Source organism: Liolophura sinensis, chromosome 6 (assembly GCF_032854445.1).
Source record: "Liolophura sinensis isolate JHLJ2023 chromosome 6, CUHK_Ljap_v2, whole genome shotgun sequence".
Lineage (NCBI taxonomy): Eukaryota > Metazoa > Mollusca > Polyplacophora > Chitonida > Chitonidae > Liolophura > Liolophura sinensis.
The window spans coordinates 47498465-47519896 of NC_088300.1; the positions used below are offsets into that span (position 1 = coordinate 47498465).

The 21432-nt window shown below is 37.6% G+C and overlaps 2 protein-coding genes across 3 annotated transcripts; both read left to right on the forward strand.

The window, feature by feature from the left end:
• The first annotated feature begins 383 nt into the window (after positions 1-383).
• On the forward strand, positions 384-12979 carry LOC135466639 (zinc finger protein ZXDC-like). Of its 2 annotated transcripts, none has more exons than XM_064744232.1 (14): positions 384-1833; positions 3423-3520; positions 4227-4373; positions 5881-5970; positions 6370-6551; positions 7023-7218; positions 7852-8032; positions 8370-8543; positions 8897-9013; positions 9849-9935; positions 10715-11017; positions 11431-11568; positions 11905-12068; positions 12604-12979. In XM_064744232.1, exons 1-14 carry the CDS (start codon positions 396-398, stop codon positions 12739-12741), a joined length of 3453 nt encoding a protein of 1150 aa, XP_064600302.1. In that variant the 5' UTR covers positions 384-395; the 3' UTR covers positions 12742-12979. The 2 variants fall into 2 exon arrangements, with proteins under 2 accessions (XP_064600302.1, XP_064600303.1); XM_064744233.1 differs by having other exon boundaries at positions 384-1797.
• A 2724-nt stretch (positions 12980-15703) lies between these two features.
• Positions 15704-20826, forward strand: LOC135467274 (phenazine biosynthesis-like domain-containing protein 1). The gene is made up of 10 exons (XM_064745041.1): positions 15704-15811; positions 16351-16444; positions 16638-16736; positions 17379-17506; positions 17871-17900; positions 18341-18429; positions 18850-18967; positions 19004-19064; positions 19935-19997; positions 20717-20826. Exons 1-10 carry the CDS (start codon positions 15704-15706, stop codon positions 20824-20826), a joined length of 900 nt encoding a protein of 299 aa, XP_064601111.1.
• Positions 20827-21432: the final 606 nt, after the last annotated feature.

Consider the following 21432-nt stretch of genomic DNA (forward strand, 5'->3'; position numbering starts at 1 on the left):
AATGCACGACAATCAACCAGCATCTACCAAAAGTATTTACTTATTTATATATTTATTTATTTGATATATAGGTGTTTAGTGCCGTACTCAAGTGAGAATAATTCACGTTTTCACGACAGCGGGTAGCATTACTGTGGGAGGAAACATCTTTCGACTCTTAACGCGTATAGATTTTCTTCAACCTCGTGACTATTGTTTTTGTGCTCTTTTTGTTTAATTCAAAATGTCTTTTAGTTAGAAGTGAATGTGACCTTGTTTACAATATTGTAAAAAGTAACTATATGATCTTCTGTAAACGGGGGTTGCGGCTATGACGTCAGACCACGTGACCCTTTCATTGCCGCTTTGGACAGGAATGGCGAACCCCAAACGGGAGACTCACACGGGGACCAATTATGTCGCGAAAAGGGGGACAAAATAAAGGAAAAGATGGCGGCGCCCTGTTGGCCCCACATGGGGGAACTGTCAGCGAGAGAGCAGACAACGAAATAGGTTTGAGAGAAATCACACAGCAAGAAAACGATCGACTTGTCGTGGTAGGAGCTGGTACCAGACAAAATGGCGATGGCGGTGGTAGCCCTGTTGTTGTCACAACATCCGGTGATGATGACAGGCCGCTGGTTCTGCAGGCCCAGATTGTTCATGGGACGACCAGTTCACTCATTAGTTTGGACACTAACGTTGTGGAGGCCAGCCCCGAATGGCTGAAGAAAAATCTTGAAAATGTAGGATTTCAATTGAGCTCCGATCAAGATGAGTTGGACGGGCATCTGTCGTCCAAGTCGAAGGGCATCGGGGATTTCTTTGTGGTTGCCGATAGCGGCGAAGTAGAGGTGGAAGGGCTGGGTAGCGGAGTGGAGACTGGAGCTAGCTCAGTCAGTATGGAAGAGGACGGGGGATGTGTGACAGGGGATTTAGGGGAAGTGCCCATGGGAATCGATTCTCAGCTGTCTAAACCAGAGGAGCATCTCACTCCAGGCGATTTAGCATTGACAACACCGATAACTGATAGTTTGGCCAGCACCATGTCAGGGGCAACTAACTCGTCCCTGGTAACCGACTCATCATTGGTCACTGATATCAGTGATCCTAAAACTCTGCCAGACAAAAAGCTGTTTAATTCGGACTCTGATTCAAGTGATGAGGAGGATTTAGGCCTTCTAGAATTCCATGATTTGCAGCAGTCAAATAAAAACAATACACTGCTCACACCACACGAATTAGAAAATATTCCAGATGAGTGTTTAGATTTGGAAGAAAGTTTAGCACCTTCTGTGGATGATATTGTGAAAAAAATGTGGTCAAGTGGTAATAACATTTCAGAACTTACTGGATCAACAGGCGTTTCATTACTGACAGACAACAGCAAAATTAACAATGTCGATCTCGCTACTACAAGTTGTAGTTCACCTGCTCGTGAAAATATGGTGACCCAACAACCTGCAGTTTCTGTGAGTGGTGTGACTGCTTTGAGCACTGCCCCTGTTATCACATACAATTCTACTCCAAGTGTGGTGCTACCAGGACCAGTGCTTTCTGTGTCACAGGCGGGAGCCAGTAAAGTGAATGCTGGACTTACAAACTCAACGAGTTCGCTTCCAGCAAACTGTACTCTAGCCACAATATATATCTCCACTGACAAGGGAGCAAACTCTACTCAGATCCGTGTGAATACTGGTGGTGGTCAGCAGTTGTACCAGCTGAACACCGCGTCTTTGACAGGAGCACCACCCATGGCTACTGTGGTACAGAATCCAGTGCCACAACCTGTGACAACGCCATCAAGCCAACAACAAGGTGATATGGTCACACCACCTGCAGAATGCTTAACAGGTACTTTAACCTGTATATATTGCTGTTTTGCATTCCAGTTTGGCCACACGAATTTAAATTTTTTTTGTTAACACCAGAATAAATCTGTTTTCCATGTTAGATTAGGGTATAAAAATAAAACTAGAAAATCAACTAATTTGTGGAAAATATTGTCTTGTCAAGCAGTTTTTCTTGTTGAAGACATATTAACATGATTGGAAAGACCTGAAAACAAGAAATTCATATAAACCTGTAAATCAAACAAAAGATGGAAATGGACATTAATTTTTATTTATATTCCATTTCTGTTTGTTTTTTTTTAGATTTTACTTGCCTGTAAAGCATAAAATGGAATTGGTATGGCCTTAGATACTAGGGTTGGGTCATAGCCAAGTGGTTATTTAAGATGCTTTTCTTTCACTTGCTAAGGCAGTTGAGGTTTTTGTTCAATTTAAGCCTCGGCCTCCTCTTTTCTTAGTGTAGTTTTACACAAAGTTCATTGGACATGTTATCAACCATTAGATGTGATACTTTGTGGGTGAGAAATTGTGAGTGACGTGGAAGAGGGTGTCAGTTACTTTCTATACTTAACAGAATGATGATTTGCTCTTGAGCAGCACCTCCACCCATAAAACTAACCATCACGCCATCCTATTTGAAGTGAAATAGTCAGGGGTGCATCCTTTTTTTTCATGTCCTGATGGCATGTGTTTTTTTTCTTTGTAAAATTAGCATATCTTCAGCCACTAAAGCTGAATTAATTAATGAAGTAGTATTCCAGAAATGTTCTAAAAATATCTTTTTAAAAAACTCTACACAGCTTATCAACAAAATCAATAGCAAACAATCGGCATTACCTAGCCACTCATTTGGTGATGCCCCTTTGCCATGTTATAGCTATCTAGAGTGATGTCACAAAACCTGAGAGCTCTCTCGCACCATCGGTATTAAACAATGTGACATTAAGAAAATACAAACAAAAACGTCTGATACCCAGCCAGAGAGTATCACCTCTGTTGTGTGTTCAAAGGACCGATGTTTCTTTTGGTTTGGCACTTGGTCAGGCAATGTTTGTGGACATCTTTTAGACATCGTTCTAAGATGAATAAAACTCTCAGAATCAGGAAAAATAAATAAATGTAACTTAGTCATGCTCTAAATTTTTGGTCAGATGGTATGTATGGTGCCGTATTGACCATATTGTGGGAATAGGACATACAGTTTTTGGGCCAGGGTAGTAAATAAAATAGAATTATCACTAGTTAACATTTTTTACTAAAATACCTGGACTGATCAAAATGCAAAGAATGTGAAAATCTCAAAAGTTGCTTTGGAAAACTCCTGCAAGCAAAATTTGATCTGCTCTGCCGACAAATTTATAGTAACATCTTGTGATAGCTTTAGATGGATATAGGCTGTGTTGTTTATAATAGTGCTGGTATAATATGAATTGAATTGCTTTATTTCATCCAAAGTTGGCTTGTAAAACTGCACTTTCAGAAGCATATAAGTATATTAAAATGATATGTTACAGGAAATTAGTATAATGAATGGTGACTACACTAATACACATGTACAACTAGATGTGTAAACATCTGTTTTGTTGACAGGTTATTTATTATTACCAGTGGGTCAGTCTGACACCAATGGGATTTTAATGTCTGTGCCGTTGGGGAGTGTGACGCAAGCGAATGAGGAACAGGCTCTGGTGAGGAAAATCAGTTTGTCCAGGGTTTTTCTCATTGTGTACTCTTATTTTGTTAATATTATGATGGAAGGGAAGCGTTAGGAGAAAGAAAGTCTAAATTTTCGGCCACAGTCAGCCATATATGTACTGGTATACATGTATACTAGTAAGGAGGTTTAGAAATTCACTGTCATTTATAAGGGTAGGTGATAAGAAAGATGAGTGTACCTCTGTTTACATCTTAATATTAGGTCCCAGTCTCTCAACTTGTATTTGTCTTTGTTTGTTAAAATATGTATTTGTAAGTGATTTGATTGGAAATTTACACTGTACTCAAGAATATTTCACTTATACAACGGTGGCTAGCGTTATGATGGGAGGAAACTGGGCAGAGACCGGGGGAACCCCAGGACCATCTGCAAGTTACTGGTCTACCTCACTACATACGATCGCAGAGAATTCCAGCCTAGCATGAGCTGGACTGGAACTCACAGCGATTGCATAGGTTAGAAGCCACTTGTAGTTATTGAGTTGTGATACATAAACACCAGCATTTGATTTCATGTGAAATTATTGAACAATACTGGCAGGACTGATTAAAAATTGGTTTTCTTGACAATGTAGTTACGAACCAGGCTAGCATTGCTGAAAATATTTGAATTTTAATGAGACATCTCCACAGCACACGGGCCCATTTTCTGATGTTTATGTGTTTAACTGGTTATAGGAGCCATCTGAGATTGTGCCAGGTCAGGCCTATGACAGTACTAAGAAGATCTGGCAATGTCCAGAAGATGGCTGTGGGAAAGCTTTCAGAAAACAGTCCAAGCTGAGAATACATCTGATGAGACACACAGGGGAAAGGCCATTCAAGGTATGTATGTTACCATTTGCTCGCAACAAATATTTATTTGTTTATTTATTTTGTTAATGTTAAATGCCATACCCCAGAATGTTTCACTTATATACCTGCGAAAGAATGACAGAAGTTGTACAGTAAATCTTTAAATTGTGTAGAAATCAACCACTTGGACCAACTCCATACAACCAGTTGAGTTGAGGCACGTTTAAGCTCTTGTGTGTGCCATATGGTGTACAGATTATGAATCTGCAAAAATTACTTTAACATATAGTGTATATTATTTGCCGGGATGGTGTGATGGTGTCTCTGCCCGAACGGATAAAATGATAATAGGAGAGATAATGAAAGGAAGAGAATAAATATAGAAATTTCTGCAGGTGAGAAACACATTTGATGAGATGAAAAGAGAATAGTGGGTACTTTTATGATTATTAACAAATACATTTTAACTAACCAGTGACAGTTTTAGTTTACTTTTTTAAACTCTTAAAGTGAGCATAAAGTCTGTCACTATATATACATACAGGGCACGATTAGCACAGAAAAATATGTAAAAAATTCAATAAAGTTATGAAAGCCGAGAAGATATTGGGGATATGGCGCTGATGGACGATTCACTCCCAGTAACCATGGTTGTAGAAGCCCTTATGAATTTGACTGATCACTAGCACAGAAAGCGTCGCGGGATATTTCTTGTGAACGTCAAAAAACCTATTAGCTCTCAATTGTCAGTGTGGTTTCTTACAGTGGATAAAGGGATACCATGCAATTAATTGGATTTTGCAGTTAGCTTAAGTGTTAAACTGGTGCATTTTGGACCACTCATTTATGAGCAGGGAACTTAGAACAGCTGCGCGTTTGACAATGCAGTAACTTGTCAGAGTGAGCTAGCAAAAAAACCATCTCGGGAGAGTCATTGCTTGAAAAAAAAAATATTGTGACTTTGCATTATTTTTCCTCAGCAAAGTCAGATTTATTATAAAAATATTTTCCCAATCTGAATGGAAGGGACTGTTATCAAGTATAAGTTCCTGCTATGTTGGTAAATTCCCTGATGTCGGTACAGCAAGCTAGGCCTAATGCTTACACTCATGCAGGACGAGGACGTGCAGGACTGCCTAAACATGGTGCTTGTTTCCACGAACATTGCCCTGACCGAGCAACCAACTGAAAGAAACACCGGCCCTTTGAACATGGAACAGAGCTGATACTCTTCGATTGGGTATCAGGCTTTTTTGTTTGCATTTTCTCATTGTCACATTGTTTAATACCGATAGTAGGGAGAGCTCCTAGGTTTTGTGACGTCACTCTCGATAGCTATAACATAGCAAAATGGCGTCACCAAATAAGTAACTGTGTACTGACGATTGTTTACTATTCATTCTGTTGATAAGCAGTGTAGAATTTTTTGATTTTTAGAACATTTCTGGAATACTACTTTATTAGATAATTATTATTGATTCAGATTTAGTGGCTGACTTTAATGTTTACTTTAGTTGTAAGCTTTCTGAATTTTCAGTGTTCTCGTCCTGGTTGTGGTTGGGCGTTCACAACCGCTTATAAATTACGACGACATGGAGAGTCTCACGAAGGACGGAAGGATTATGTGGTGAGTCTTTATAACGTTGAGGCTATTGCTGGAGTCAAGGAAAATAGATTGTTTGATATGTGTATTCAGATTAGATATATTAGACCTACAAGATTAGGACATGATTGTGTGAGGAATTTTGTGGATGAAAGATTGTTTCTTAATCCATAAACCTGAGTGCCACAAGTAAGAGGGATTAAAGAGAATAATGTAGATTTCAAAACGCCTTTCATGGTCAACAGAACTCTCAGAATCAGAGAAAATGTGCAACTTAGTTATGGGCGGAGAAATTTTAGTTTATCTCTTCCAAAAAAAATTATATATTTTTTTATTGAAAGCAAAGCATATTTCATGGGTGAATTTGTGTTATTTTGGTCTCTGCCTGTGATATTTTTATTTTCTTTCTGTTATGTTTTGCAGTGTGATATCGATGGATGTATGCGGAAATTTACAACAATCTACAACCTGAACTCCCATCGGCGTTTACATGAACGTCCTTGTAACGAACTCTGTCCCGAGCCAGGATGTGGTCAGCGCTTCCACACAAAACGAAAACTTGACCTGCACATGAAAAATCACGTGGGAGCAGAGAAAAATTACAAGTATGTATGATGTCACTTTTATGTGTGTTGTTTCTCCAGTGTTTTTTGTGGCCATTTGAATTGATACAGCCATACCGGCTCATCAAGGAATGTGATATTAGCAGGTCTAAAATAAAGAGAGTGAACAAACTTATTGTGCTGATTTAACGTTAATTTTCTTATGAATGATTAATGATGAGTTATTTTCCTGGATGCTTAACTAAGTATGATCATTCTGTCATTGACCGAAGTTTTACCAGCAGCTGTGTTTCTCACCAAATGGTTTAATTTCTGTTCTTATGTTAAGAAATCTAGTAGGCTGGAATTATTATTCATTTATCCAAATTGTTAATTTCAACAAAGCTGTCTCCCTTTATTCCTCCTTGGTAAGAAAATGAAAGTGACAGCAGAGAATTAAAAGTGCATTGTAAAGAAATTTGATACAGGTGCTAAGGTAATTGTCATGCTTACTCGTTTGCTTTGATTATCTAGGTGCCCAGTTGTAGGCTGTAACAAGGTGTTTTTCTCACCCAACTGTATGGGTTCCCATGCCCGAGTGCACCAGCAGGAGAGAGAAGATCTGACGTGCAAGTTTGAAGGCTGTGGGAAGACATTTGAGAAATTGTGTCGGCTCAAGCAGCACATGAGGTCCCACACTGGGGAGAAACCCTACCTGTGTACTTATGAGGTTTGTCTAGTGTAGTCATTTCTCTTGTTTCATAGTTTGTTGTCATGTTATTGGTATTGCATGTGTTAACAGGTTAGCGTTCTAAATATCAAAGTCAACTTTCTTCTCATTCTGATGTCACACTAATTTTACGCCATGTTATGGTTTAGCATTAACCATATGGACATGAAATTTTCTGTTTCATTCTATGAATTTATCTTGAGAGGTGTTGATTTCTGTGAATGTAGCTTGTCAATTCACATAATTTGTCCAGAGTTTGAATGGCATTATAATTCATATTATATTCATGTATATATGGAATATAGTGTTCAACTGCAATCAGATTAATTTGTGTTGAAATGTTATGAACTGAAGCTTGCATTCACTGTACATAGGGTAATTATGTTTAGGAATGCATTTTATGTTGAATGATGTACCATTATCTGCCATAATCAACAGTTTTTGTTAATAACTTATCTGACCAAAGAAATGCAGAGTTCTCAAACAAAAGGTCCGCATTCTTAGGAAGGGGAGGGGGGGGGGCATATTTATATTTTTCTGAAGGGAAGGAAGCATGCGTCTTGGCAGCCTCTTTTCTTGTTTGGTATAGACCAACAGTGAACAGGAATTTCTGATGTTTGGTTACTTTTCCAGGGATGTGGCTGGGCATTTACCACAGCGAGCAAATTAACTCGGCACATCAACAAGCATACAGGAGAACGGAGATGGGAGTGTCCAATAGAGGGGTGTGGCAAAGCATTCATGAGGGCAGAGCATCTCAAAGGTCATGTGGTCACACACAGTGGTGCACGACCATTCCTCTGCCCAGTGGAAGGTGAGAAATCACAAACCGGTCAGCAGACCTAGACTTGCCCTATAACATAGCAGCCAATTGGCCTGCTATTTGCACTGCCTTGTGAGAATTCCTTGCATACAACCTCATAATTTGCGTTTAAGTTTAAATATGTTTTTTTTTTTTTTAAAATGTACAAATCCTTTTTAAGACAAGGAAATACTTTTAAGACATCCAATATGCACCAGAAATGGTATGAAAATTGTTATTGGCTTAGAGGGAAGGAATCGAGCAAGATGCTAAGTACATTTGTGGTTTTATTAATCTGGTGTCAAACGGTGGAAAGAATTAAACATGTTCTATTCTGCTTTTGTTTTAGGGTGCAACTCAAGATTTACAGCAAAGAGTAGTTTATATGTTCATTTGAAAAAACATGACCACTCGGGAGAAAAAATTATCTACTTCTGTCCGATGGAAGGCTGTGAGAAAAAGTACGCTACCAAATCCTGCTTGAGGAACCATATCACGAAGCATTATTCTTCCTCGGTGTCAGGTAAGGGGACAGAAGTTTGCTGGTTTGGTGACAGTGATGACACTCATACTGTAAACTGATTTCAGTATTATCTCACTGGTAACCTGTTTTAATTGACACACAGATGCGTCTGCTTTATATGGCAGTATTTGTAGTATTAATATTTTGGAAAACCCCATTTAATATAAAGACTAAAGATTCATCAAGGATATGGTGATCATACTAATTAATTTCTACATGATTTGGGGTCATATAAGCTAATACTGTTTTGAATTCAATTAAGATTTTAAAATTCAATAAACAGGATATTAACTTAGATTTTGTTTTGATTTTGTTTGTCAGCAAATGAAGATGATATTGTGTTATTGTTTCAGTAACAGACCACACTCACTTTGATCTTGTCCCCTTGCTGGCTGGTGATGACTTACCTGAGGGCTCATTAGATAACTTCCCCACCCCACAGAGTGACTCTGTCACAACACCTGTATCAGGTAAGAGTCAAAGTCACTGAGAAGTCGTAAATAGGTGCCTGTGAAACTAGAAACGCTTACATGACACCCATCTACGTCAAAAGCCAAATTCACATTGAATGTTACAAATCGTATATATGCTTTGTTTATATTCAAAAAGTTCTTTCAACAGGTCACACTAGTGAACACAGCTTGATGCTGACAGTTTTGGTACTATAATATGTTCTTGTTTCTCAAGACCATTATGTTCGTTTGAAAGGAAAGTCTAGTTTATATGACACGAAAATAAAGATGCTATGGATCAGAAATGTTGCGCTGTCTTTAAGTGAGACAATCAATCGCGTTAGACGACCTTTGAATACGTCATTAAACAGTTATCAGATAAGTAAATAAGTTAATCAACACGACATCAATAACGGAAAATGTCACCAAGAAACTTGTCAAATGGCAGTAGGAAACTTGTTAAAGGACGCTAAAAAACTTGTCTAATGACAATAAGATACTTGTCAAACAGCGATAGTTTACTTGTCAAATGACTCAAAGAAATGTGTCAAAGGACACTTAAAAACTTGTCAAAGGACATGAAGAAATGTGTCAAATGACATTAAGAAACTTGTTAAATGACACAAAGAAAGTTGTCTAATGACACTAAGAAACTTGTAAACTTTCACCATGGACTAGACCACAAGCTCTCGACCAATGGGGTGATGTCTTACAATCCAGGCTCTGGTTGTCATGTGTTTTAATTGAATGATTATTTCCTAACAACATTCACATGCTTTTATAGATGCGTCAATTTCATCTACCCATGTTCATCACCAATCCCATCAAGAAAACCTTTCTTTCTTTCTTTCAGCCGTGAACATCAATACATCCATACCCACATCATTATTAGGCACGTCAGACCCGGTGTTAATTAGCCCCAGCGATTACATAGCAACAGGTAAGTGGGTCTGATTCGTCTCTTAAAGAGCTACAATAGCGTCACGACTTGTCCGACCTAAAAGCAAGGTAAAATGATAGTAGAGATAATCGGGATTGCTTCCTTAACTTGTGTTCAACCCGCTCTAGTAGCTGTAGTTTGGGAGGATAATACGGAAACAAAGTTTTCTGTCATTTCCAATTTTGCCAGGTGTGACGTCATATAAGAACACTTGCCGTCGTCCATCACTGATGTATAGCCACAAACGATATCATGCTTTCATACAATATGACGTCATTCCAGTATAACTGCCTTACTTGACGTCATATCTGCCTAATTCAGGAATATTATCACGTCACATCAGGAAAATTTTGTGGAAACTGCAGAGGATTTTGTTTTTGAGGATTCTTCACTTACAGGTGTTAAACAGTGGTATTCATCGTAAATTTTTTTTAACTGTGGTGCCAGCTATAGTCCATAAGATATCCTTCATACCATAATTATATCTTAATAACATTTTTCCCTGGTTTCTCTTGTCACTGAAGTAAGACTTTAAGAGATATTCTTATATTGTACATTTGTTAGTATATTTATATATTTCATTGTCTCTATGAATTTGAGGGGAGTCGTTAAGCTTTGACTGTCTTAGAAGCCATTCAGGTATAGTTTAGGTGAGAAGTTGTAGTACCAACTTAGGAATCCCCATTTGATTCATTTTCTTCTGGATGTAATGTTATCATTTCTGGTCTGTTAACATGATGTTAAAATAACTGAATTAATTTTTTCGTTTTGCCGATTAGGTGTAGACCAGCCTGTGATGACAGCCAGCTCCTTCCCCACTGACAGCCTCACACAACAGCTCAGCTCTAATATGGTTACACAGTTCATAGTAGCCAATGATCTCCAGTCTCCAGGCGTGTTTCCCGGGGCCCTGCTGGGGGTTCCTCCTGCCACCATGATGGTGCCGGGCAGTCCTGTCACAGTCTGTACGAACTGCGCTGCACCTGCGTTGACCTGTACCTGCACTCAGAGTCCTGAAACCCCTACAGCACCCTCCACCAACAACAACAACAAACATAAAGCCAAAATCTCCATTGGGAAAGGTTTGTATACTAGATTCATTTGTAGAAATAAGATTGTGTCATTCAAATAAAGCTCAACAGTATTTTTTTCTGAATGTTTGTTTCGGATCAAGCAGCAAGAAAATACTACACAGTTGAAATGACAAGCCATAGAGAGAAAGAGAGAGAATGTTACTGACAAGATGAAATTTAGGAAGATCTGCTATTTCGGGTGACATCCTCTCTTGACAGATATTCACAAATGACAGTTTGGCAAAGGCATTATAGATTTGTTACTGGTCTAATTATGTTTGGGGTTAAACTAAAATAACGGTTTCCAAACCCGTCTGCCTGATTTCCTCCTCTCAAAACTGTGCACGTTATTAGAGTTACATATTCATTAGGATGGCTTTATGCAAATGAGATAAATAATATGTAACTTTCTTTGTACCCAGGTGCTGCGTCACGGGTGACTCAGGAGAACACCAGTGGGTCAGCGAGGACGGATTACCTTAGTAACCACATGCTAAGTGACAGAGCCAAGAAAAGACGTCTGATGCTGAAGGATAAAATAGACCTACCCACTTTACCAGGTAGAAGCTGTGCCATTTGTTGAAGGTTGGCCAAAATATGCAAGGCTTGCGCAGGGAAATTTCAAACTTGGTTTCACTAGTCATAAGTGCTTGGAGGTGAAGTGACTTCAGACATAATTTCTGAGGTCAGAGTTCATGATTAACTTGTTTACCCCGTTTAACATAGTTGCAAATTATAGGCCAATTTCAGAGAAATTTCATGCATGGAATTCAAACTGAAGTGTTCTTTTTTTTATGCAGACCCACGTGGGCTAGGATGGCTGTGATTGACCCACATTTGGTTTCCTTTTCTCTTGTTTTTAAACTTTGTGGATTTATTCTCTCGTTCTGTTTCAGTTCCTACAAGTATGGTAGCAAACCGAAGCCTAGTAACACTCACTGATAGTGCAATGACCTCTTCAACTTCGACCTTTAGGACTTCTGAGGTCATGAACTCTCAGGGTATCACATATAGAGACCCTGACACAGGGACCACATATGTACAGACCCAGTTATTGCAGGTAAGATTACTACATTGATTTCGTGAATTTTTGGTTGTCTCTCTTGATTAATGTTCTAGTTCCACTCCATGGACTGCTGATTTTGATACTGTGTCATAGGGTTTGTCTGCACAAAAACCTGTTTCCTGATATGAGAAGTTAAGCAGATTTACCTGTTTAATAGTGTTTTCTCTGTTCTCTGCCAACATGTCAACCTGACTTGCCATGTAACAAAATATCGAAATTGTAGGTAAACTGTCAATAGTTTAACGGCATAAATCCCTTGTATTATATTAATTGTCTTATAAAGATTTAGTATGAGGATTTCTTGACACATAAAATTCATACTTGTTTTTATCACACTTGTTAGTACATATTTGGTTTAGTTAGACGATATTATCGATCGTCATCTGTTTCCTATTTTTTGTTATGATTGTCCATTTACTTAATGCATAGAATATTTGAGAGCTATCTGTCTTTACATACAACATTTGTGTTATATCCTGTTTCTCATAATGTTGTTATTGACTAATGTTATTTATCTGTTACTGTTAAGGATGACCCACCAAACCCAGAGCTTTACCCAGATGAAACTTCCCTAACATCAGAACTAGCTACACTCCATGACACTCCCAGTACAGATGTGAGCTCTGAATTCACAGGAACGACCATCAACCTTCAGGATTTGGAGTGAGCTGTCATCAGGAGTTATCTGCTCTTGGAGACGCCTGGCGTATCAAGACTACCAAAGAACTGTGTATTAATTATTGTGTGTAATATCCATTAAGTAAGAAGGTTATGTGACACATGAATTGTTAGCAAATGTATGCGAAGAAGTGTTGAAAATTGTTATTCATACTGACAAATACTTTTGAATAAATAGGATAATCCGTGGACAGAACTGTCAATTTTTATGAAAGCTCAAGTATTTAAATACTGTTAAGTTTATTGGTAGCTACTGGAAAGTGGAACTGTTTAATTAAGCTAAAAGCTAAAACTAATTATTACTGTTACCGTGGCTAAAAAGCAACAGAACTGTGTCCATAGAAACTGGTATTATTACTCTCTAGGATCAAAATGATCTTTCATGTTCCAAAGTTATGCTGAGACGTGGTGCTCATGGTTTTAGTAGAGCAGCTGTTTGACTATCACTGTATGGACAAATATTGAATGCTTTGACAAAGTATACAGTGTATTTACCTTCTTTAGTCACTTATGTAAGTAAATTAACTGCAGGCTTACTTTCAAATCTTCAACTAAGTTCCATTTTGTAACTAGTTTTCCTCATTCACTTCATTTGTCACAATTTTGACCAGCTAGTGGTCCAGCTGTGAAATTGGTGCTGTTAAATTCTTCACATTGTTCCATGTAGTACATGTAATCTGTTGAACATTTGCTTGAGGCTGAGACGGTTTGCCAAACTTACTAGTTCCAGAATAAGCTGCCAAACCATGCATGTGTAAGGCATGTTAATCCTCTGTGAAATAACACAAACATGGCCCGTTTGGACAAATTTTTCAGGTCAAATTTGATAATGTACATGTGTATATTTTTTGTGAAAGTCTGTGATATTGCACGTTTGTTTTGTATGTACTGTTGAGTATTTGAATCTGTATGTTGTCGTTTCTTATTGCTCGTACTGAAAGCCAATTCAGTGTTCTCTTTAATATACTTCTGCATTGTAAGGCTCATTAATTTGGACAGAGATGGCATTAAATGCTTCAGACCATACACATATATCTTCAGATTAGGGTATTTAAATTCTGTGTTAAAATAAAATGTCCTGTTAGACTGGAAATGTAATCCATAGAAGTTTTTCCTTAGGCCGTTCTTTACGGTATATTACCGTTTGCTGCAGTCTTGAAAAAACCTGAATAGTCATGAATAAATGTCAGTCAAGAAGTTTTGAAACAGTCATGAATTTTACCTTTGAGCATTTTCATGTGTACATGTTTGTACTAATGTTAATATTTAATATGATGTGTGTAACCCAAATCTAAAAATGATGAAATCTCAAGCTGTATCAGATTTTGTCTTGGTTAAAGTCAGGGATTATTGTTAGATTTAGTAATGACAAGCCAAGAAAGTCTGGCAATTCTGTGTATTGAGAACTGCTAACATCAATTACAGGAGGCTCTGAAATTTTTCAAAAAAAATGTCATATATTTGTGATGTTATATTTCAGTTTTCAGTTAGGAAGATGCATGTAATGTTATAAAAGGTATGCTGACGCTATATAAAGGTTATTAGCTGTGGATGTTTACTCCTGGAAGTGTTATTCAATCTGTGTCATAGATGGCATGGTTATTCTACAGTCATCTTTATTTATCAGCTGGAAAGGAAATAATAAAAAAGGAAAAACAAGATCTTTAGCTGCTACAATGTTCAAGTAAGCTTATGATAACTTGTTTAAGAAATAAACTGCATTACTGCATTAGCATCCAGGTGGCCAGCATGTCGTTCAAATCTCAGCTGTAAGTGTATGAAGCCTCCATAAAAAACTTGTCCTATTTTGTCCTGTGTGTGTAAATGACGTGTATTTCAATTAAAAGTCTTGAAACAGTTGTAGGGCTTTGTAACGAGTATTACACTATTTTAAGTTTATGACTTGTTAATTTTAAGGGCTGGCCGAAAAGATCTCGGCATGGGGTACCAGACGCCATCCTCTGCTTGTTACTTAGGTTAATAATTAGGCACCTCGTTATCAATATATAAAGGAAGTTACAAGTCCTCAAGATCATTAAGCTCTTATTAAAGGCCATTTGGGATGTTCTTGGAAGGCTTCAGATCAATCTATTTGTCTGCAGTGTGCCTGTGTATATTTACCAGTGGCTCCTGTAAAAGACCTTTAACATCTTTATGTTGATTTGAAAATCTTGTGTCTGTTCACCTTTTGACAACTCTTGTTACGAATGATGAAGCACGCAGCATTTGTTATGAATCTGGTAAATGTTTACATCGTTAAGTAATAAACTATTGCAGTTTATCATCCAGAAAGGGTTTATTTTTTTTTCTTTGTTATCATTGAATATGTTGTGGAAGAGATAAGTCATTGCTTGTATACAATTTTATTCATTTATCTGACTGGAGGTTGAAACTGTTCTAAAGAATATTTCACTTCTAGAACGTTGGCCAGCTTTATGGTGGGAGGAAACCAGGCTCGGAACCCAACAAATAGGTTTCCCAGTGGATGGATTATAGTAGTTCATTTTCAAACACTTTATGCACTTAAGTCAGTAATGTAAGTGATTCATCAGCGTAGAGACAGCAGTCAAACATAAATTTGTGTTATGGAGATGGTAATTGTGTGTAAATGAATACAGTGTGGCAAATGTCAGTATTTAGACCAGTGGTGGTACGCATGGGAATGACAGATATTCACACAGTGAACAATTGCTGGGCTAACCCTTAAACATTTTGTGTTGATGACAAAATGTATGCTACAAAATTGCCCGAGGTAGAAGTTTACCGCATTCCTGGCTGGAGAAGGCCTTGAATGAGTATTTGTGGACAACACGCGTCACATTGGAAGGAATCTTTGTTTGCATAGTAGTCCCCCTTGAAAGGTACAGTGTGGGGATAACTCTCATTGACCCATTTGGTTATGCACATTGGAGGGAAAAGGCGAGGAAAGTTTTTCTAGTGAAAAGTAGAAGATGGAGAGCAGTGATCGTAGAGAGTACCCGCTATACACCGTCGATGCATTTACAGCTGTGCCCTTTTGTGGTAACCCAGCAGCAGTTTGCGTGGTTACTGAAGACCGTGTGAGTATTGAAAAGGTTCTCGCGCAGCCCAGGCTGCGAGTGCCTGTAGTGTTCGTTGGTTAGACCTAGAGCTTAGCTGTATCCAGACAGTGTGGCCGGTTTAAAAAACAGTGTCACGATGAATTCCCGAACTTTAAAAACAACACACAGTTTCAATCTAGATGGACTAGCTGAAGCTATTTTCGGCTAAATCTAATTGCCGGTAATTTGATTGTGGAAAAAGATATTTGTGAAAGGCAATAATGACGTACCGGCATATATGTGTGTCAGGCCATCGTTAAAAAATTCTTTGTGAAAAGAGCTGGAAGGGGAGGGGGTGCTAACAAAGTATAGGGATTCTAAAGAAATTAGAGCATGTTATTATTGCATGTAACAAGAATATAATCAAGTAAACAAACAAAAAAAAAAAAACCTGAAGTGTTATAAGAATTCAAACCTGAATATACAAGTTAATGAGAAGAAGAACAGAAATTATTCAGTGTTGTGTTAAACCACAATCAAATAAAGAAAGAAATAAATCTATTTATTGTTTATAGAAGCTGAGTGACATTGAGATGCAGAAAATGGCAGCTGAAGTGGGTCTATCAGAAACAGCTTTTATAGAGGCTGACACAGATGAGGAATTCAAAACTGGTGAGTATATTAAAATAAACATCATTATTGGAGGAAGAGAGCTGCTCAAACCTTTTGAAAGCATTGTACCTTCTGAGGTACAATGTAAATGTGGGATTACATGACAATTACCAACATCAATTGTCAAGATAGTAACCCATTGAGATTCATGACAACTTTTGATGGTGTTATTTTGTTACTTTAATTTTTGCAGTCTCTAGATTCAGACTGAGATGGTTCACTCCCACGACTGAGGTGCCACTGTGTGGTCATGCCACCCTCGCCTCTGCAGCTGTCTTATTCTTTGTTATCGGTAAGACAAATAAGCCATATTAGCATTCCATACAGACAGGGAACAGGTCATGTTTCTGCAGTTGACACTAATTTATTGACACAAAAAGTAATACTTCAGTCTGATCCTTGGACAGAGTCAGGGATCAACCACCAAAACCATTTTGGGACCATAGTGACAATAAGCCATTGGGCGCAACGGGAACCCATCAGACGTTGACAAAACATTCCTTTGATGGATTGTAAATTGTAGACATTGCGATACTTTCAATCTTTGACATAACAATGTATGGGTAAAACTGGTGCCACCTCACGGTATTAAAAAAATATGCTGCCTCCGTATAGTATGATCGTTTAAGAGGTCTTACTTGATATTCATGAGAGAGTGGATATGCTTTATTTGTTATTGGAAATAAAAAAAAATTCGGCCAGATTGATCACTTTGTGTTGACAGGCCTGGATACTGGTATGTCTAAATCTAGAAACCTCAGAATGTACATTCTGGTATTGAACAATCAGTTAACACATAAATGTAATATATGATGAATGATTATATTGTGATTGAATGCAATATTGACATAATCACACCTAGTTGTTTGTCAGTCATAATTGATTGAAAATCCTGTGGGCCTAAGTATGATTGTGTTCTTTGTTTACTGAACAGGAAATCAGTCAGAAATGCTAGAGTTTGACACACACAGTGGAATCCTTGCTACTCGGCGCGAGGGGGAGGAAATCACATTGAACTTTCCACTCAATCCCAGCACACGACAGGTACACGACAGGGCTGGGGTGAGGGAAGAAGTGGGCAGAGGAGCAGGTTGTGTGGAAATGATTTGAATTGTTTTATGTGATTGTAACATAATTATCATTTGTATTTTATATGTACATTATTTTCTAAACTTCTGATTTGGGGCAGGTGATGGGTAGAGGATCTGACAAGAGTATCCATTTCATATGAAAATTATGAGTCAAGAAATTTGGCAGATGTTGTGAGCTTTGGTTATTTCTTCTAAGTTGCTACATTCAAAAAAGAAAAAGACAAGTAAGAAATTCTGTTTATTGCCATCCTGATAGAACTAAATCAAGAAAAAAAATGAGAAGTCAAGTTCAAGCTGGTGGCATTAATTTACTTTTATATTAATATTTATTTCAGAGGAATGAAGATTTCTTGGAGCTATTCAAGGTATGATTTTAAAAAATGTAATAATATTCTAAAAATCGACTGGGAGTATTCATATCTTTTGCATGTGCTGTAGCCATCTAAAGAAAAACATCAAAATTTTTTATTTACTACTGTGTCAAAATTTCTCCCAATAACTTTACAATGACAAGAGGGGAGGAACATAACGTTGAAGGTTTATTATTTGTTGTGTCAGCCAGGAAGTAAGGTTATCAGTCTGTCTACTTTATATACTTTCTTAGTTATTTGGTGATTTGTGTTCATACGTTATTTTTGTGAATTGGCCTTGCGATTATTGACTTGGAATGTCTTTATTGGTTGACAGCTGGTATATGAATGTCAGGTTTGATGCACAGATTATGAAGTAGCTGTACATAGCATGTAAATGTAGTAACATTATGAAATGAAAATATTACTCTTTAAATGGTGGTTATGTATTGCAGTATATTGTTGATGAAGACAAGGTGCTTGCTGTAGAATATTCCTCAACTACTAAAAAACTGTTGCTACGGTTACATGATAATGTGTCAAGGTAAGATGCAAAATAATTATATTATACTGATATGTAATAACTTTGTACAATTTATACTGATCTTGGAATAGACTTTGGTGATATATATATATGTGAATTGCCTTTAGATCCTCTCCGTATGCTAATATGTTACAAGTACCTATGCAAAAATACATAAAGCAATGACCGAAGTCATAGCATAGTAAGTTTCAGTTTGAAAGTAAGCAGTAATGTCCTGATTTTTGCTGCTGAAAACAACAGCTATTAATGATGTTAAATTATGCAAATAAAAATTATTCTGGTTCAACTTGGCTTAATAAGTTGTAAAGTGGGATTGTGTAAACGGCCTTGTTCATATCAATCAATAAATCAATCAACCCTTCAAAAAACCGGTTACCTTATTAGTACAGCTATTTGTATTTTGATTGATCAATTTCATAGGGAATTCCTTGAGAATTTAAAGGTTGATACACAACAACTGATGAAATGTCAGTTGACAACAGAAGTCAGAGGTGTGATTGTTACAGTGATTGGCTCCGCCCACAAGGAGATCAAAGCAGCTGATGATATAGACTCAAGGAAGGGAGGCCCACAGTATGATTTTATTTCTCGGTATTTTGCTCCCTGGAATGGAATTCCAGAGGACCCTGTTACAGGTATTGTCCACTGTCTTTAATTAGTTCCTTAAGACCAGGGCCCTCATTCACAAATTTTCTTAAATCAATTATTCATAAATTTTCTTAAATCAATTATTCATAAATTTTCTGGCAAATGACATCGCTTTATGGCACTATAACCTAGACAACGTCTTTTACAAAAAAATACTACAAGAAATATGATTTACAAAGCTTTGTGAAAGTGGCCCAAAGTGGACAAAGCCCTCTAAAGCCCATAAGTATCATAATGACCAGCAAAAGTGTCTTCATTGTTTTGCTTAAATGTCAACTAGATGGTTTTTCCCAAACTGGAAACTTTATGATAATTAGTTCTCCTTTATTTAATAGTTGTGACTGGGTGGGGTGTCATGTCTGGTATCTCTCGACATGACACTTCACTACTGGCAGCACATGGGTGGCATGACATGCCCTGCCAGAAGAAACACACTATGTGTAAACACACCTAATGACTCCTCCGTTGTCATAAGACTGAAAAATTGTTAAGTATGACATTAAATCCCAAGCATGCATACATGTACATGCCTCTCTTAACAACATGATGCCTCTGTATGCATCTAAATACTAATATTATTTCCAAAATAATTGTTAGATAAAAATGTAAACAAATCAGATTGGATCTAATACAGCTCGTGCAATAGTGAATGTTTCAATAGACTGACTATCATTGTTGGTGTTCATATAGCTCTTTTGCGAATTATTTCATAACTTCAGAAAATGATGCTTGCAATTTATTGTTATAGTCTGGCTGTAATTTTTTTTTTTTTTTTTTTTTGCAAATTACTCCACAACTTCACCAAGCACAATGCAGGTAATCAACCTTGATTTTAGTTTATGAAAATTTGTCTACAGGTTCAGCACACACAGTTTTGGCAAGTTACTGGTCAATAGTGTTGAACAAGACAGAAATGTGTGGTAAGTCACGATTAAGTTGTCTGCCTGATTAGAAGGAAATCAGACTAAGCTCCATTTGAAAAAAAAAAAAAAAAACAATATTCATAATTGCGCAGCAACCAAACTAACAATAGTTCATTCAGGGAAACAGTTACATTGTTGGAACAGTCATTGCTGTCAACTAGATTCATTGCAAAGAATCTCGTCCCTATATTTCTTCAATGTAACGGTTTAACTTTATGTTCAGATGAGTACAACAACATTCTGGTGAGTATTTTAGGGGGAACACATTAGTGGCAGTCTGTGTTGCATTGAATCACATTTTGTAACAAAAGATGTTACATTGAGGGATAGGCATACCATGTGTACAGGTGGAGAGGGCAAAACACTACCCCCTTCTCCCCAATTCTGACTCTGACAATTTACGTAACCATCTTTTACCCAGTGAAATGAATGCTCTGTTGTTTCAGTTAGGATTGATTTCTTTCATTCTACACAACGTTCAAAGAAAAGTTTTAAGGAATATGTGGCCTAGGTCTCAGAAAAACTCAACCTGTATAGGTTTATGGGCTTGAAAGTTCCTACTAACTAAAACGTGTGAATTAAGTCTCCCAAAAAATGGCACACTTGATCTCATTAGAGGCTAGGCACACGGGTCAAAATGTTTCCCCCTACACTAACGTATTCGATAACCATCAATGCTCACTAAAACAGATTTTCCAACATTCATGTTTTTGCAGCGCATCAATGTTCTCCTCGAGGTGGTGATTTGCGCATCAGGCTGCGTGGAGATCGGGTGGAGTTGATTGGTCAGGCTGTTGTCATGGTGACAGGAAAGCTTACTATCTGAAGGTGGGCATTCTGATTCAGATAGGAGTTGGCTGAATATGAAGATTTTATCTTTATCTGTGATGTGTTAGAGACGATCATGACATCTGCAGTGTGCTGTATGGGAGGGGATGTCATCTCATTATCTCTGTACTGGAGATCATCACATCATCGGAATGCCATATTTTACTAGAGATTATCACATCAGCTCATCACATCATCAGTGGTCCTCATTTGATACTGGAGATCATCATGTCATGGGTATGCCATAGTTTACTAGAGATTATCACATCAGCTCATCACATCATCAGTGGTCCTCATTTGATACTGGAGATCATCGTGTCATGAGTATGCCATGTTTTACTAGAGATTATCACATCAGCTCATCAGTGGACCTCATTTGATACTGGAGATCATCATGTCATGGGTATGCCATATTTTACTAGAGATTATCACATCAGCTGATCACATCATCAGTGGCCCTCATTTGATACTGAAAATCATCAGGTCATGGGTATGCCATATTTTACTGGAGATTATCACATCAGCTCATCACATCATCAGTGGGCCTCATTTGATACTAGAGATCATCATGTCATGGGTATGCCATAGTTTACTAGAGATTATG